Source organism: Haliotis rubra, unplaced genomic scaffold (genome assembly GCF_003918875.1).
Source record: "Haliotis rubra isolate DU_JTF1 unplaced genomic scaffold, ASM391887v1 Scf39, whole genome shotgun sequence".
Taxonomy (NCBI): Eukaryota; Metazoa; Mollusca; class Gastropoda; order Lepetellida; family Haliotidae; genus Haliotis; species Haliotis rubra.
Window position 1 is genome coordinate 2,274,641 of NW_025767068.1, and position 20,008 is coordinate 2,294,648.

Genomic DNA, 20,008 nt, shown 5'->3' on the forward strand with positions numbered 1-20,008 from the left:
TCACCCGCGAAACGAAATTTCAACCAATCAGAGCGGTGCGTCCCTGTGACGTCACATGAGGAATAGCTTTGAGGGCCGATGCAGAATTCATGTACATTTCAGGGGGTAAATTATCTTGTTTACAGGCTTGTATAAACCTGAAATCGTGACAATTGTTGTGAAAATGAAAGCTATATCTTCTCACAATCTACAGTCATTTAATTTTGTCTCCTGCTTTGCCTAGTTTCCGAGTTACAACTTGTTTTCATAGACAATGATTCCGTCAAAATTGCTTGGTGTTGCTAGGCCTTATTTGTTCGAGCCAGACGGTAGTGATAGTGATAACGATGATCAGCCTTGCTCATCACGGTTACGGTTAATTTCTTCAACCTAAACAGTGCGACATTAAGAAGGGTGGATGCCCATCAGATGCCGTTATTTGAAATATCCCCGGTAGTTCTTGTCTGATTGTAATAAAGTATCAGACTTTCTAATGCCTGGATGGTATAATGACTGATCCAAATTGATCCCATTTCTGTGGGTTTTTTTACCTCGATATTTAATCACGCCATGTTAAAATATGATGTCTATTACATATGATATTAAAAACTGACATTTGATTGATTTGAATCTGTAAACTAAACAACCCTACTTTGCCATTGCTAGAAGAATCTGAAAATTTACTTAGGTAAATAGGTACATACAGGTTTAGCACACAGCAAATGCTTATATGTATTTCTTATGCAACAATGAAGTTCTGTTCGCATTCTCAAAACACTGTCGGCCCATAAGTTTTCACATGCAATTAAGATTAAATGCAATACAGCAATTAATACTCCATTGTTGTAACCCGTGTTAGGTGGTATAAAACTACACATGTTATTTGTCATCATTAACTTGATGGTCAGTTAATGAATTTATAACAGGTATAATTAGTGGTAACACACTTAGATTACCCGACAAAGGTTCCCATTTGGCATTTCTTGTGTCTGGAGTAAATACTCAACATTATAAACATCGATCAAAGGATTAACCGATAACACGCTGATTGATTAATTACTTTTATCTTACACAGTGGATTTGTCAAAAGGTAGTGTTTATGTATGTAGATTTACTAATCTATACTGAATACACTCTGTCGTGTCTGTGTCTTTGTAAAAACAACGTCCTTCTTTCAAAGGATTAACCACCAGTACATTGATTGATTGCTCATTATTGGACAACTAAATTACTTTTTTTTTTTAAATGGCGGACATTATGCAATTAGTTGCCAGGTGTGCTATCTTGGGTGACCAATGAGACTATACACTAATGTGAAATACCTGAAACGATATATCACTTTTTCGTATATTAGACTGTTAAAAGACACATCACTTGGAACAGCTGCAGATGAATGGCATATCACTCGTTTTTGTGGATATTGATGGATACATTCCTCGAACAAGGTAATAGCCTGACATTGTTCCTGTAACTTTAATCTGTTTTAATTTTAATATTTGCATTTTGTTTTTATTCATTTGTCGTAGCATTGAACAGAATCATTGTTTTCGCCGTGAAGTGTAGTGAGACAGACAACATACACTAGGGCGTGTGTGCGAATTATGATTCACATTGGCAAATTATAAACTGTCTAGATATCACAGTCCTGTTATAAATTCACTATAAGTATCAGCAGATCGCCTGCTTTTTATTAAGTTCAAAATGCATACAAGTATGATAATAAACAAATTAGGATTATAAGACCAAATATATAGACGTACATTGACTCATGGTGAGTGGGCGTTAACCACGTGAATGTAGCAAGAATTTATCGCGCAGTATTGTCACTTCGACCCCTACCTCGCTTCCGTGGAAGAAATCGTTATGTTACAAGTTGTGTCATGCAAAGTCCTTTTGGTCATGATTCAAATACATATTTAACTACGAGTAGAAAGTAGTTTTGATTTTCTAACTTGATGAAAACAAACCATAATCTCATTAATTCTAACAGATTTTAGCCCGTGACTTCACGATTTTAAAAAATGGCGGCGCCCTCTCGGGAAAATCCGCCAGTCTGAGGATAAATGCTGTTTAGGTTTGTTTTCACCGAGTTACAAAATCAAAATTACTTTCTACTGGTAGTAAAATATGTATTTGATTGATGGCCAATATGATTTTGCATGGCATAGCTTATAACATAACAATTTCTCTTGTGGAAGCGAGGTGGGTGTCAATATAATAATACCAAACAATATCATTGTCACTTCGACCACACCCTCGCTTCCAAGGAAGAAATCGTTATGTTACAAGTTGTGTCATGGAAAATCTCTATGGTCATCAATCATATACATATTTTACTACAACTAGTAAGTATTTATTTTCGATTCTTGAAGCGAATTGAACACAAGCAAGATATCGTTTCAGGCTTCCACAACGCTCGCTTCGCACTCACAAACATAACCCATTTAGCACGAACTGCGGGGTCCTGTGGAAATCTGTGGATGGTGACACCATCGCCGGACTCCTAGAAGCAATTGACGATAACGTAACGATTCAGCATGTCTTCCTTGATGTCGAGAAATCATAAAAATGACGAGCTTGCTACACACTTTCTATTCAACTAACTGAAAATCCTTCCTCATATGACGTCACTGCAGTGCTCCGGCGACAGAGTTACGTAACCTGTCTGTGGTTTCGTTGGAGGGCGAGAGTGAAACAGGCGACCTTTTGGCCACTTTTAATCGCTCGGTATTAATTAACCATAAGTTTTTTAAGAATGAATTTGGTGTTCCGCGTAAGACTAACCACAAATCTTTCATATGTAATGGTTAAAAGAGTACAAAAAAACAAAGTTTAGTTGTTCTTTAACAGTGTCCATGGATTCTGAAGCAGTAAAAGCAGTTCCTGATGTCATTTCTGAAATGGATGTTAGACCGTATCAATACGATCCGATATTACATCTTGCAAGACAATCTTCCAGTGGAGATGAAGAAGATGAATCAAGCGAAACAGAGCCACTGCTTGAGGTCAAAATAAATTTAAAAATAGACCATATCATTTAACAAGAATACCATTTGTCAGCAAAATGTGTGAAGTTCCAACCAGCAAACCCACCCCTATACATATATGACCAGTCCCTAAGAATTTTTTTTTTTTAAATGTGGTTGCAGTTCCTTTTGTGTCAAATCGGTGACTGTAGGGTGTCTGGGATTTAAAAACAAAATAATTATGCTTCAGACGGAGGAAAATAGAAAATATCTGCTACAAAAATAACACTGGAATTATTTTGTTGAACAATTAGGATCCTAATTCTCATTAATAATGTATTAAGTCTCCATACAAGATCCCAGCCTGGTCGAGCAGTGATAATATTCGCGACGCAGAATGGTTATTCCCCAAAAACTGGTGAATTATAAAATACTAGTCAGGACAATGTATGTTTCCCCAGTGTTTGGTTATGGAAATAGTACTCAGCCATAGCCTTAGAATGACATCTTGTCAGCCAATGAGAATACAGAACAACTTTCACGGCACACACTACTGACAAATAGCGAGTCTGATGCCGACGTAATTGGACAAAATGGAAAACAATGAAAGCAACAAGTACTTCATGATTTGCCGTTGTATTCGGCAATGTTTCAGGTAGACTGCAGCATTTAGGGCTCCAACATGATTAAATATATGCCATAAATGCATAGTTTTTATCAACTTTGATATTATGTTCTTTATATAAAAGTTATTAGGAAGTAATATTTCTGATAAATGTTCCATTAGTAAACTCATAACTATGTATATACTTTTATATGAAGAACATAATATCAAAGTTGACAAAACTATGCATTTATGGCCTATATATAATCATTTTAAATATATTGGGGCATTTTGACTACCCCCTGGGGCAATTTGACCAAAACTTCGGGGCAATTTGACTAAATTTGCTGGGGCAATTGGACTGGCAATTGGACTTTAATCTAATTTATGTTAAAAATACCACTGACAGTATGTTGTAACAGGAAATGATGGAGTATAAATGAATCTCGTGGGTACTTCTTCCTTCTTCAGCCTAGCTTGGGGATTTTCAATTCCCATGTGTGCATGTCTCTTTTATATGAGTCCGACTCGGAATGATCGGAACATTTCTCCTGCCTAAATCTGTCTCTTTACTTGGAAAACGGAAGAAATGGTGTCTCTTTCCATTGTTCGATGATTCCGTGCATCCCTGGGGCAACAGAATACACTATCGTACCATTTACAAAAACGACAGAAACAATACGATTTGTATTAATGTAGCGCTTGTTCTTTGGCAATATGTCGGACGCTTGTCACATATGACGTCACGAGAGGAAAGGTCACGTGAGTTCCAGCGGAATATGCATAATGGCTGAAGCTCAGATAACAGAAACTGTTTTTGCGAAAAAACATAATAAAGCATATTTTTTAAATAACACTCAGGGTACATGTTTCGGATGACTTTATCTTTCACCCAGCAAATTTTTGCAATTGTCTAGTATTCTCCTTTAAAGCAAAAACAAAAATTAGGACATTGAGTTTTGGAATGTGTGACTGTTAATTTTTAAATACAAAGAAATTGGAAAATCAGTGGAGTACAAATTGTCCTGAATTGGTTCAAATTATCCTGAGTTTGTTCCAATTCAGGACAATGATGAGAGTGGAATTGTATGAAGCCCACAGATTCCATCCATCACTGAAAATGGTTCACTGGCTGAATAATTGCTAACATCTGTCTATATATATAAATATACATATATATATATTTGGCTCTGAATGATGGCAATGATGTGTGTAGGTTATGGTCTGAATAGTCACCATTATTTCTACATGGTAGGTTGGAGGTCATCAGATCAAGAACAAGCTCCATGTGCAAAAACAGTCATGACTTTTCAGACGTTATCCAAAGTGCCATTGAAAATACATGGTAAATTAAACTTATGTCTGTCCAGTGTGCAGACGTATAGCTACTGGAGGGTTATGTGTGGTTTTGTTCAGGAGTCAGAAGGAGACTTGTGTGCTTGTTTCTATGTGATCCTGTACAGTACAAATTACATCCTAGATCCTCATGATAATGTCTCTTTTCTGAAAAGATTCTTTTCTGCGTACAACTAGCAACAATCATTATTATTATTATTATTATTATTATTATTATTATTATATATTATTACATATCCAGGCAACTAGTGCATGCTCAACTAGTGCATGGTATTTTTCCCTCGATCATTGGATGTCAATCTCAACGGCACATCGTATTATCAATCTCAACTCCCTGGGGAGTATACAACTCTTGCAGCCACTAGGCGCACCGAGTTATTGTGGCTTTCCCATCCTAACGAGGTTAGCAATCATAATCAGTTATTGCATACAGATGACTATCTATTATTGCAAGACAGTTCAACTAATGGAGGATGAACTAAAGTTGAAAAGTTTTGGAGGGATTCTCTTCAATATTCAGGCTTTTGGAGGCATTAATTTGGAACAAGCATGACCAATCTTCAACAAGCATTCATCTGACTTTGTTTTAATGTTCTCTGATATTCATAGTCAGGATGTTTGTGTTTTCTCTGTGGTACTATCTCTAACTGTTAATTTAACAGTTGACAGATGAATACATGTGGTGGAAAGGACAAGTCTCCATATTTCTACCTCAAATTTGCTATGCAAATTTAATGTGATGCTGGTTGTTTTTACATTCTCAAACAATAATGTCTCTAATTAATTTTATACAGCAATTCATTTGTATATATTTTCCTGTACGATGATTATGATAACAATTACTTTGAATGATAATGATATGCACAATTGTTTCTGTTGTATGGCACATTGATTGTCACACGTGACGGCTGTGGCATCATCCTATGAAAATATAAAAACATATTGATACGTTTTATAGAAATGATATAAACCATTGTAGCAAATTAATGTAACATATTGATTGCCATGATTATATTGTTCATTATTATCTCATTTAGTTTACTGATGTGTTATACACAGAACATGGTAGTGGTAGGTTTGTGAGGTCTGCTTTAGCTATGTTGTACAGATGTACTTGTTTTAGAAAAGATACTGCTGAAAATAAACTGCAACATGATTGCTTACAAGTAAATTCCCCCAAGCTACACCTCAGGAAATGTCAATGTAAAGGTCACACGCAACCAAAGAATCAAACATAATTAAAACACAATTATCACTTATTCATGACATATAATATACATTGCTGATTATGAAAAAACATATAAACAAAATTATAAGCGTACAATCGCAAATCAAAAGTGCAATATTTCGTACTTGGGTTTACTTCCCTCGAAACGAAGAACCGGGATACTGAACCCAGTCAGAGCGGGTGGGTGTGCACTCAAGTGTAGTGGCTGGTTCATATGCAGATGCCCTCACGGCTCATTGTGTGTGTATAATATATAGACATAGGCGGATCCAGAGGGGGTGCGCAACCCTCCCTTATGTGCTGAAAGTTTGTTAAATGACCATTAAAACTCCACCCCTTTCTCAAAAAGCTGTATCCGCCCCTGATAGAGATGTTGGGTTTTGTAAATACATGCTCATATTTTGTGTATAACATTTTGCAATCAACAGACATCATAACATGTCATGTGTACCACTATCACACCTGCATGTCCGTGTAATTATGTAATGTGACAGAGACCGAACTCGGGCCATAAATCAATGCTTTTTGTTTATGGTGTATAGCCTGATAGGTGTTAAGTTCAAATTGCATGTGGTCAGTGATCGAAGTTATGTATTGAATTTTGTCATTAGCAGACAGGCAGGCAGACACATAGGTGTCAATGAAACAGACATTGAGTTTTGTCTGTGACAACAACATATTCATATCACAGTTAGAAATTCTGTCAACGTTAAATAATGACATTGCTTTTAAGTATTGAACTAAGAAAGACTCGGTAAGTGTGGCGTGTGGTGAAATAGACAAATGAAATTATATAAACAGTTAAATCGGTAATCTACTGTCATAACATATAAAAAGCTTGCGCCTATGAAATATCAACAAAACATTAGAAAAATAGCTCACACCAAAGCCTTCACCGAGTATTCACCGCCAGCGAAGGTTTTCCGTCTTGAAATGTCGAACGCCTCACTGGTTGACACATAGCTGAGTAGATCTAGATCCTAACAAGGTTCTTTTATGTAATGAGTAGATTATTTACTATTTGTTTTGATTAGACTACTCCTGCTCACGACCTTATAATCTGGACAACCTTCCAAGCTGTACGAACCAGTTTCACTGCACATGTGCTATGAGAGCAGCCCAGCGCAGTGCAGCCCAGCTGTTGAAACCACTTTTCCCCCAAGTGCTGGGGGAAAAATTGGTAAATCGTTTGAACTCCGATTTCGCGCTGTTTTTTTCATCGCATTATTTTCCACTTTATAAGTTGAATTTGCATTTTTGATGATTTGTTTCGGTAAGTCCATACCGAAAGGTATCAGAATCTGCAAAGTTGTGTTTTACGTTGCATGTGACCTTTAAGAACTGGCAGGCGTCCCTAAGTACCCTGTCCCCTTATGACATGTAAATACTGAATACACTTGTCAGAGAGGTACACAAAGTACATGATCTAGGCTACCAGTTGTCACTGTCAGACCATCTTTTTGTGGAAGCCGTGGTCGCTAAGTGGATCCCTGACCTTGTGTGCTGGTGATTAGGTGCCTCACTCTGACAATGTAGGTTCACATCCCTGAAGTACTAGAATCTGTACCTAAACATACCTCTTGAATTTTTTTCCAGAACATTTACGGACAATGTACCTTGTGTGTGGATATGAAACAGCCCTGTACCAGTCTTCCCCATGGTGCAGTCTGTTTGATGAGGAGGATTTCAAGGTGCTGGAATACCTGTCTGACTTAAAGGTAATTTGACATTGTTTTTTGTGGCACTATGGTTTTAAGCACTGCAATTCACTGCAAAGAGTACCATCCCTTTCATATGCCAGGATAAGCTGATTTCCTGGACATGATCCTTAGCCTGTCAGTGGCAGCACCTTACCAAAACTTGCCAACTTGTGTTCAGTAAAATTTGAATTAGCAGAATCAGGTATTTTACAGTCTTGGTAGAATGGTTGCATTTGACTTTCAGCTGGTCTTGACTGCTTCCAGACAGCTGGCCATGAAGCCATCTGTGCAAACTGGGGAAAGTAGCAATCTTAGATATGCTGATATTGATTGACATGTCAATGAAATGTGTTATAATTGCTCTCTTTTTTTGTATATAAACTGACAGGATTTTCCTATATTGGAAACAAACCTTTTATGGCTATGGAACAGAAACAATTATTATTTTTCCTTATCCTGACTCATGCTCTTTTTGCTTGTCTTCTTCTTCTTGCGAACATAGTGGAACACTTGTATCTCCCTAATTGAAGCTCCCTTCAATGTAAAATCACTAATTAGTACTCACCACGAGTTACCTCCCTTCCACAAGCGTGGGAACGAGGGCGCCACCTCCACCCATGTGCCTCACTCTCTCCTTCTTCGCCCAGTGAGCTGGACGTGAGAGCGCCTGTGTCTCCCGACACACTATATCCTTTGATTATATTTAGTTAGTTACCTCGTATAGACATCTATAGAGGTTTAGCTAGTATCCTTCAACAATTATATATTGATATTTAGTCGTGTTTCTACTGTTTATTCACGGGACGACGCCGTGTTGTTTCAGTGGATTACGTGGATAAAAATTCTGTACTGTTGCACATAACGTTTTTATTCTGCTGCTGATCCGCATTTAATATGCCCTAGCTGTACTGCGCCATGTTTCATTTTATTCACGTTGCAGTTGCGGTACTAATCTATCCAATTCTGCCTTTAATAAATAATTACTTTGCGTTTGAGACGCGCAGCAGATAGGCCGCATATGCAGAGTCTAGCCATGACTGATACACCTGAACCCTCGCCAGTCTACTGCTGTTGGTCGACCCCCTCCCGCCTGGTGTTCCGCTAGAGGGTGGTGGAGGCGTGGGACGTAGTCCGCGCTCCAAGAAGCGTCCTGCTTCCCCAGACATCCCATCGTCGCAGCCGAAGACTAGAGGGTTTCTACTGCATCTCAACGCGACCTCTGAGGGGAAATCAACGAAGTCTACTTGAACTTCTCAGCCGAGATTGTTCCCGTCGCAGATTTGGGCCTGTATGATGATCAGCCGATCATCATACCTGATGTACATCAAAAGAATGACCGATGTCGGCAACAGTGATGTCAGCGCAGATCAACATGCAGCCTGATGTACCAACGCTGATATTCTATGATCTTCCTGAGGGTCCCTGCCGCTACCAACACTCAACCAGACTTCGCGACCCCCAGGGCAGCGTCGACCTCTGAGGGGAAATCAACGAAGTCTACTAGGACTTTCTCAACCGAGATTGTTCCAGCCGCTGAACTGGGCCTCGATGATCATCCGATCATCATCCCCGACGTACGCCACAAGAAGCGACCGGAGACAGCTACAGTGACATCAGCAGAGATCGCCATGCAGCCTGATGTCTCTACACTGACGTCAGACGACTTCCCTGAGGGCCCCGCCGCTAACATCGCAGAGAGGGCACCGACTACTTCATCGCAGACCATCCCAGATGAACTGTTGCGGCAAATCATGATCATGATGGAGGGCCACTACAGACTGGAGAAGCAGCCAGCCCAAGGCCTGAGCCTTCGCGAAGGTTCCAACGCAGACGACACCCCAGAGGCACCCCCGTCAGCGTAGCAGCCACGACGAAGCCACCTTCGCGAAGGAAGTCGCAGACCACCTCGACGAAGGACCCAGATGTACAGCCTTCGCGAAGATCATCACCTTCCTCGGCTTCATCCTTAGATGCGGACTCAGACCACCAGACCTCACGGAAGCCTTCGCGAAGGTCAAGTCGCCGTTCCCCAGGACCGGACGCAGAAGAAGCTTCGCGAAGCTATCAACATTCTCCTCACAGGTCTCCGAGAAGGTCAACCCATAGACGCAGATCGCCAAGACGATCTCCTCGCCGTTCACCGCGCCGATCTCCTCGTACATCACCACGTCGATCGCCTCACAGGTCACCACACAAGTCTGCACACAAGTCTACAGTCAGGTCTCCCCGAGCGTCACCCGACATAGAGATAGAAATACACAGTCCACCATCAGAAGAGCATCAACCTCTCATCAGCGATGCTGGGATAGAAAATGATGGAGGCATAATTTTCTCAGACGCTGAGATACGATATTGGATGGTAAACAACCTAGATCTCTTCACCTTCCAAGAGTGGCAACTTCGGCGCGAGACATACCTGATAAAGGAAGACGATGCAGGCGCCATCACCTTACCTCCGACGACTCGATTGCCGCGGTGCCACAGAATGTGGACACAGCCTACCATAAAGCCATAAAAGTTCAAACGCCAGAGGCGTATGTTCTTGGCCTTAATAGATCTAGAACGATCAATGAGATTCTTATCACCAGATTTCGTGACACGACTTCTGAAGATGATAGGATGATCTACTCGGCTCTACTTATGCAGAACCAGCAAGAACCACCCTGTATGAAGCTAACGCTCATATATTGATCGGACTCTAGACACTTCGCTAAGGAAGTCCCAGGCCACCTCCGCGAAGGAGCTAGAGCCTCACCAGTTACAAGGGACGTCAGGCGGAGGAGTAAGCTTCACCGACCCCACATATTGCTGAGTCGCGGCGTGAAACTAAACTCACTCACTCACTCACTCCTGTTGAACACAGAGGTCATTCGCGGGCAAAGCATATCATATATATATACTGATCGGGCTCTGACTCGATACCTTCGCGATGGTCGCAAAGGCTAAGTGGCTACAAGTCTACTTCACACAGAAAATCTAGAATGGATACTTCGAGAGCTTCGTGAAGTCTCCGGCGTCCACCGAGGAAATCTCCTCCAAGGTCTCCATATATTAGCCACACTTCGTCATATATAGCTACTCGTCCAGTCCGTTCAAGACATCGCATAAGTTGTCTATCAACTGTATGCCATATGCCGCCTATAAGCCTCACGCCGAAGACAATTGCACAGGCTATTTACAACACAGAACGCCGGCTGTATTAATTAGTCAACGACGTTTCATAGATCTTCACAGGAATCAACCTTTCCTTATAGATTGCTAGAATATGCAATCCCGGACTACGATCACGATTATTTACATGCGTGACCATTACGCACATCTGCAGACAATTCAATATCGAGAAATTGAACAGCAGCCTTGTTACAGCGAGTATAACTCATAATCGTCAAAGTTTCTGAGAAGAAATATGTACAACAAGTTCAGCTTTAATTCTACAATTATGACGATACATTCATGTATACAGTCTACAAGCTGACAACTTGCAAGTTTATTGTACCTTTATATAAGGAAGTCGGAATTATATTCAAAACTGAAGTTACTTTCACGACAGCCAGGAAAATAACCTACCCAGCATTAATTTACAGAGCGAGGTATTTCGCTACCGGAGGGTTTCGCTGGCGTTTACCTTTAACCCTCGAAACACGTGGTCACTCGGGTAACTTTCGAAGCTTACGGTGAAGACCGACGATTATGCTAATATCAACGACGGCAAGATTTTATACAAGGTTTTTCCTGCTACACCGTGACATCACAGCGGGTATTCTACAGAATCAAATGCCTTGTTCTGATTGGACCGCGTTGGACAACGACTCTACATGAGAGGTCAATCTTAGTTCACAGTTCAAGACTTACGCTACAAGTGACAACTATATATCAGTGAACGAAAGCAAGCCTCCTTACAGTCCAGTTAATCTGAACCTTCATGATTGGGCTGCTTTCTTCAGGTTAGAGACCTCCCTGTCAAGTTAGGACAAGGCACGGCAGTCAGGCGATTTTACATAAAGTTCAACGAGGACAGACACACCTGGTTGTGCACCTACATCGTCAAGGACTTCGCAGCGAATAACCTAGACGACGGGATACAAGTGGATCTAAATCCACAGCGTCTCAGACTACAGCTGAATTTCATCATCAAGCTACTAACACAACTAGATGGTTAGTAAACCTACTTAAGCTTTCTGATTGGAGAATTAAAACGGAAGTTTCACCCTCCAACTTGGGGATCTGAATATAGTGCTCCAACACCTCACAAGTGAGGTTTATGAACACGCCTGGATGACATACTTGGACTCCATGATACGATGATTCTATCACGATGGCCGGCAAGAGCACTGTAAATTTATCTCCACCGAACCAAACAGGAGGGAAAAATGCAAAAGATTATTTCCTTTATCATCAACTTACGCAAAATGAAGTCTCACGCACTATATCTCCGTTTGGATCAGAACTGTCATACTACGCGGCATACAAGGACGGATGGACCTAATCCGACCCTCCATGAGCTTTTAATACTCATGATATTAGAGCGCTAACTTCTACAATTGATCTACACAAATGCTATTTGAAATAATGGAGAGTTTATTTCTGGAGATCCGATATGGTGATTGCCAACCATTATCTGAGAGATATCACCACCGAGGACGTCTCAGGTATCCACCAATTCGATCCCATGGTCCTCGCACAACAGTTGACAGTTCCTCGGAGAAGATAAGTCAATCTTCCAGATTTCTACTTATCTTATAACAGTACTAAATAGCTACATGCTATATATATAATTTTGCTTAAGTTCTTTTATCATCACAGTACTATGATTATTACATCATACAATATATAAGTTAACAACTCTACAGAGTTGGTTATTATATATTTACCTTAAGTTAATCATATCTTAAGAGTAGTACTATGGTTACATGATAAATGCATTAGCTAACAAACTCTACAGAGTTTTTGGCTATTATATCGTAGCTTAAGTTAATTATATCTTAAGCATAGTACTATACTCATATTGTAAAAATATATAAGCTCACAAACTCTACAGAGTTTGGGCTATTATATAGGTAGCTTAAGCTTATTCATATCTTAAGCTCAGTACTATGTTTATATCATATAAGTATATTAGCTAACAAACTCTAAAGAGTTTTTTGCTATTTGGCTTAAGTGTCATCATATCTTAAGCAATATGATTACATTATAACATGTATTAGCTAACAAACTCTACAGAGTTTTTGCTATTATATATGTAACTTAAGCTTATTCATATCTTAAGCGCAATACTATGTTTATATCATATAGGTATATTAGCTATCAAAACTCTAAAAAAGAGGTTTTTGCTATTATATATTTGGCTTAAGTTTCATCATATTTTAAGCTTTATGGTTACATTATAACATGTATTAGCTAACAAACTCTACAGAGTTTTTGCTATTATATATGTAGCTTAAGGTTTCCTTCATAAGCTCAATACTAGGTTTATATCATATAAGTATTTTAGCTAACAAACTCTAAAGGGTTTTTTGCTATTATACAATTAGCTTAAATTTCTTCATATCTTAAGCAGTATGGTTACATTATAAAATGTATTAGCTAACAAAACTCTACGGAGTTTTTGCTATTATATATATAGCTTAAGTTTAATCATATCTTAAGCTCAGTACTATGTTTATAACATAAAAGTATATTAGTTAATAAACTCTAAGGAGTTTTTTGCTATATACATTTAGCTTAAGTCTAATCTTATCTTAAGCTTAGTACTATGGTTATATTATAAATCTATTAGCTAATAAACTCTACAGAGTTTTGGCTATTGTATATGTAGCTTAAGTTAATTATATCTTAAGCACAGTACTATACTCATATTGTAAAAATATATTAGCTAACAAACTCTACAGAGTTTTGCTATTATATATGTAGCTAAAGCTTATTCATATCTTAAGCTCAGCATTATATCTATATCATATAAGTATATTAACTAACAAACTCTAAAGAGTTTTGCTATTATATAATTAGCTTAAGTTTATCATATCTTAAGCTTAGTACTATGTTTATATCTTAAAGTATTTTAGCTAACAAACTCTAAGGAGTTTATACTAGCATATTAACAAGCTTCAGTCTATTAGTCTTAAGCATTGTATTAATGTTATATATACTTTATCATAATAAGTACATTGTAATAACCTTTATATGGCAGCTGATAAGTTAGCAGCAGGAATTCATCAGTTCAGTGCCTTTATGAAGTTCCCATAGGGTTATTACAATCATTACAGTTCAAATCACTAATTATTAAAATCCAAAGTATTATATATTCCCACCTCCTTTGCCGTAGGATTCTACAAGCAAAAAGAGCATGAGTCAGGATAAGGAAAAATATGTAATTTTTAGAGTAAAATTGATATTTTATACTTATCCTGACTCATGAGGTAAGCCCTCCCATCCTCCCCACATAACACTTTGGATTTCCCTGTAAATTCAAATGTTGGGCTCAGTATATGAGGAGAGAGTGAGGCACATGGGTGGAGGTGGCGCCCTCGTTCCCGAGCTTGTGGAAGGGAGGTAACTCGTGGTGAGTACTAATTAGTGATTTTACATTGAAGGGAGCTTCAATTAGGGAGATACAAGTGTTCCACTATGTTCGCAAGAAGAAGAAGACAAGCAAAAAGAGCATGAGTCAGGATAAGTATAAAATATCAATTTTACTCTAAAAATTACATTATTGCAATATAACTCATATCTACTTGGCCATGGGTAGTTGTGTTTTGATGTCTTGTTGATGTGCACACCAAAACCAAAACACAATAGCTGAGTGAATATTTCACTTCATGGGGCATCCGGAGAGGTATCCAATATTTAATACTTTTTACTATCCTCTGCTGTTCTTCGCGATGTGGGTGGAGTAGAGTGGGGTGGGGTTAATTTGGATGGAGGAGCAAGTGCTCTGAAGTCCTACTCATGCAGACTTGTCATAACTTGTTGCTCAGCACCAAAACCTTCCTTTCACACAGGAGATAAACATATATAACCTGCTTTACTTTGGTTTTCCATTTATTATTCTGGCAAGCTGTGCTATAAGTTCTTGTCCAAACAGCCACAAACCGGCTTACTGACCCACTGCTGTCTTTTCACTGGATTGTGTTGTCCAGACTCAATTATTTACAGACCGCCACCACATAGCTGGAATATTGCGGAGTGTGGCATAAAACTCACTCACTCACTCACTTTTGTTTCAGCACTACTACAAGAATGGCTATGGACACAAGATAACAGCAATCCAGAGCTGCCCATTGGTCACAGATATCTTCACCACCATGGACGATGCTATTGAAGCAATGGAAACTGAAGTGGATGAGGAGGATTTGAACGGGTTTGTTCCACCCTTATCTTATCACTGATCACCAAAGTTTTGCAACGAGGCACATTGCTGTGATGTCATTGGATTGTGTGGTCCAGATTCCCATTATTTTCCAGCTGTTGATTTACAGCTGCAATACTGCTTAGTGTTGTGTTAGTTTACAAGCATAAAAACAAGAAAAACAATGTTCATAAAAAAAATAATAAAGGAGACCAGAGACCTTCTTCATTTTCAGCCTGAAACTGTGGTAATCTGGACTTGCCACATTTTCTAGACTTGCATGGGCTTTCTTGGATACATTTGTTTCAGTGAGTGAGTGAGTGAGTGAGTGAGTATGGTTTTACGCTGCTTTTCGTAATATTCATGCCATATCAGGGTGGGGAACACCAGAAATGGGCTTCACACATTGTACCCATGTGGGGAATCGAACCCGGGTCTTCAGCATGACGAGTGGATGCTTTAACCACTAGGCTACCCCCCTGCCCGATTTGTTTCAGGGTCAAGCCCACACACTGCAGTCACTCATGATAAGATGACCCGTGAAGATCTGGTTTAGAATTGGTCTTCAGTTCCCATGCTTGTTGTAAGAGGTGACTATCAGATCGGGTGGTCAGGCTCACTGACCCAGATAGCACTTCGGATGTTGGCCCAACGTTGGCAATGTTAGCAAAAGTATTGCCAACGTTGGGCAAACGTCTGAATGCTATCTGGGGACTTGGTTGACACATGTCATCATAGATTGATGCTCATGCTGTTGATCAGTGGATTGTCTGGTCCAGACTTTGCCATCATATAGCTGGAATATTGCTGAGTGTGGCGTTTAACAACAACCAACCAACCAACCATGATGAGATATATTTCATGATGTTGATTCATGATACGATATCATTTACCAGACACTATTTCAGGTAAAATTGACTCAGTTTTATTATATACACAATGGAAAAGAAAGCTGATACACTTTCTACAACAGTCAGTTTTGATGTGAACTGCTGGTTGCAACCAGTCCATCACACTGGTCAATGTTCATCAGTATCAGCTTGTAAACCTTCTGGAGTGAACATAATTACAAACATTTGTCGCTACATTTGTGATGAAGAATACCTATAAAGTATGTCAGACAGAAATAATGGCTTGGTTAAATGGATGGATCATGTGTTTTTGTGTGTTTCTTATGTGATGGATATGGTACCATGCCGTCATATGATTCCGTGGTACTTACATTTCCGTGGTATTTTCTAATGACATAATTTCTCACGAGCCACTCGCCAAATCCGCCACCTATCGATTGTTTACGTTCATCAGTTGATCGGCACGGGTCTGAACAAAAACTGTTCAGACTTTCATCAATTTGCGTGCGTACAGTCATCTACTATTAAAAACTAATGCAACTTTATGTCTAGCACGTAATGCATTTTTTGCGCGATCTTTGCAAACATATTCTATAAACTTACTCAGCTTCAAAGTTTTCCAAACATCGCTCATCTGCTACATGATGTCATCAATAAAAACAATCACGTGACCTAAGGGAGGAATCCCAGCTCTATTTTTTAAAACTATAGAAGCCCGATAGGGTCATCTCTTAAGTTATTTTTTCACTTTTCATTTCATGTATCCCGTATCAACTCTACATATTCTATGAACTGGAAATTTATGCTGAAGAAATGTGACTATTGTGTAAATTCTACAAAATCGTTTACTGTATTACAATTTATCAACTTCGATATTACTGTAAACCTACATTGTCACTCCCAGATTGGCTGTTGACAACGTGTGAGATTGTGACATGTGCTGTGCGCTTGTAATTTGATCTGTAGGAAATACCACGGAAACATATGACGTCACCAGAGTTTGTGCACAATGGCCGCCTGTTGTCCGATACGGACAACAATGAATGAATGACAAAAGTGTTTTATTGACATTAAATGATACAAAGGTATGTCGTCTAACACTATATTATGTTTATATGACTTGGCAATATGAACGATCATATTCATAGTCGTAAATTTCTTAATACCACGGAAACCCATGACGCGAGGGTATTATAGTTGATTTTGAAGACAAGTCTGTTGGTCCAAACTTGGCTCTCAGCTTCATTATAATTCCATTTCAGTGGCATTACATGGGTTGGTATTCCTCAGCTTACTAGACAAACCAGATTCTTTCTAGACTTGGGCTACAGGCTCATGGATGAAGTTGCAGACTGAATCAGTTTGCCTGTAGGGATTGGTGGATTAAAATATTGTTTTTAAATATGCCTGAATTATTGCAGCATACAGCATACAGAATACTTCTATTCCATCTCCCACAAAACCAGTCAAGACAATTAGTAGTTTTAAATCTGTTGTGTGTATTGTCAGCAACTATGGAATGGTGTTTAATTCACATTCAAAAACATTTGAGGAGCTCTTAGAAGCATGTCGACCAGACAAATGTTTTTAGTTTTTGTGTGTCAAAACTATTGAGTGTCTCTCTAAATGAAAGTAACGATAAAATTACAAACAAAATATAGTTCAAAATATGTATGTTTGAATTATAACGCACATTTTGATGTTTTTATTGTTTGGGAGTTTTTAGGGATTAATAAAGGGCTTACCAAAAGAACAGAATATTTTTGTAGATGAATTACATCTTATTATATTGTGTTTCTACTGTATTCCAGGTATGTTCTGGGAAACTTCTACTTCGGCCACGCGGAGACTCTGGGACCTCTGTACGCAGCACTGGGGCTGTTCAACGACACACTACCTCTCACTGCTGATAACTACCTCCAGCAAAGCAGTCGTCTCTTTCGGACCAGTGAAATTCTGCCCTTCTCTGCCAATTTAATGCTGATTCTATATGAATGTGACCAGAATGATGAACTGCTAACTGAAAGTGAGGCTGCGGATGAAACAAGGGAGACAACTCAGTACATGTTACGACTGTACGTGAATGAAAAAGTAATGAAAATTCCTGGCTGTGAAGACTTAACTTGTCTCTACAGTCAGGTTAGAAAGCGATTTGTAGATCTCATTTCCTGTAATTTCAGTAAAGTTTGTGACTACAATGGCCGACCAAGAGATGAATTGTGATTTTTAGCCATATTGCTATATACACATATGCCATCACCGTAACATCTCAAGTGCTAAATTTGTCACCTTCATATGCATTGTGTATTTCATTTCATTGTGGGGCGGTGGGGTAGCCTAATGGTTAAAGCGTTGGCTCGTCACGCCGAAGACCCGGGTTCGAATCCCCACATGGGCACAATGTGTGAAGCCCATTTCTGGTGTCCCCCGCCGTGATGTTGCTGGAATATTGCTAAAAGCGGCGTAAAACCAAACTCAGTCAGTCAGTCAGTCATTTCATTGTGTTATGTTTGCTTCCTGTATTGCTGGAATCTGTAACTGGTTTTTAAAGTAAAACAATTCAGCTGCTTAAAATGTACATAATTCTGATTAAAAAGTATTTTTATCTTGTATAGACATGTTTTATGCTGATGAGGATTTTGTGCAGACCAAATGAAACTATTTTGTCACGGGTCTCTTTTGTGATACACAAGTCAGATGAAAGTTATCTTTGTCCATTGATGTGTCCAGTTGTGTGGATCGCTATCTCCACCTACAAGACTCCTGACATGAAATCTGTGCTGTGTTCATCCTCTGTTTGCTATGCTGGATTGAATCACACAGTTAAACACAGAGAACAACAATGAAGGTACACTAGATAATTATTACAAGTTTAAACATACCCAGGCTTCCACCCCATGTTGTCCAGCATGTTCACAGACAACATAAGTTGTTCACTGTTCATGGGTCCATGGGCCCTGAGGGACCAGTGAACAACGTATTTATCTTACCGAACACCTCAATGTTAATTTTGAACTGTTTGAAGCACGGGTATTGGATCATAACAAGGAGTACTGGAGTTAGGCAACAGCCCAAACTCTACTAACACAAAGTACCAAACGAATTCCCACAGTTCGTCATTTCCAGCAGGTAACATAGAAAATGTTACTCGTTTGTAAGCAGGGTACATTGAATGTCAGAAAACGACATTTATGTGTGATGTAAGATAATAGTTAACCTAGCTAACAATGATCTGAGTGAACACTGAGGTCACAAATCCTAACACTGCAAACTTATACATTGACCATGATTAATAATAATAATAATGCTAATTTTTGCGCCTAGAATCAAGCACGATGCTGCTCTCTGGCGTTACATTATTACCCTGACAGAATTGTACTTTCAAAGCTGCTACTAAGCGCTTCGGGCGACCGTATAGGTCCATACATCCGCTTCTCAGGTACCCATTTGGAACAGCTGGGTGGACTGAGTGCAATGTTGATGAAGTGCCTTGCCCAGGGACACAACACAGCATGAGACCCAGGTCACAAATTTTGGGTCTCCACCGGGATTCGAACCCGGGCCTTTGGCGTGAGAGGCCAGCATGCTAACCACTACACCACTGTGCTCCACAAATTACAGTGGTAAGAACCAGACAGAATTCCCAGAATGTCCATTCAGATTCCCTCATATTATATTGTAGAGACAACCATCAACAGGCTGGGTTACTTAGTTACGTTTCTTGGGAACTGAATACAGCTTTTAATTATTCATTGCATCAGATTGCAGGAATCACAATGAACATACACAAAAATGACTTATTCAAGTACTTATTCACATGTGCAAACTCAAAGAACACAATTTCTAATCAGTCAGAATTGTGACCCAATCAGTTGTTGTGACCCAATCAGTGGTACTCTCCATGTAATACACAAAGCAACATCAAACCAAACTGACTTGGAACATGTGTCATGTATTACAATTCAAGTTGTTTTTGCCA

General features: G+C 39.2%; 1 protein-coding gene across 1 annotated transcript in view; it reads left to right on the forward strand.

Moving 5' to 3' along the window:
- The window catches only part of LOC124286736 (multiple inositol polyphosphate phosphatase 1-like), a 41,699-nt gene extending 23,056 nt beyond the window's left edge, over positions 1–18,643 (forward strand). The window contains exons 2-4 of the mRNA XM_046723161.1: positions 7,730–7,851; positions 15,057–15,190; positions 17,841–18,643. Of these exons, the coding sequence (XP_046579117.1) occupies positions 7,730–7,851; positions 15,057–15,190; positions 17,841–18,252 (668 nt within the window). The 3' untranslated portion in view covers positions 18,253–18,643. The remainder of the gene's footprint in view (positions 1–7,729; positions 7,852–15,056; positions 15,191–17,840) is intronic.
- The last annotated feature ends 1,365 nt before the right edge of the window (positions 18,644–20,008 follow it).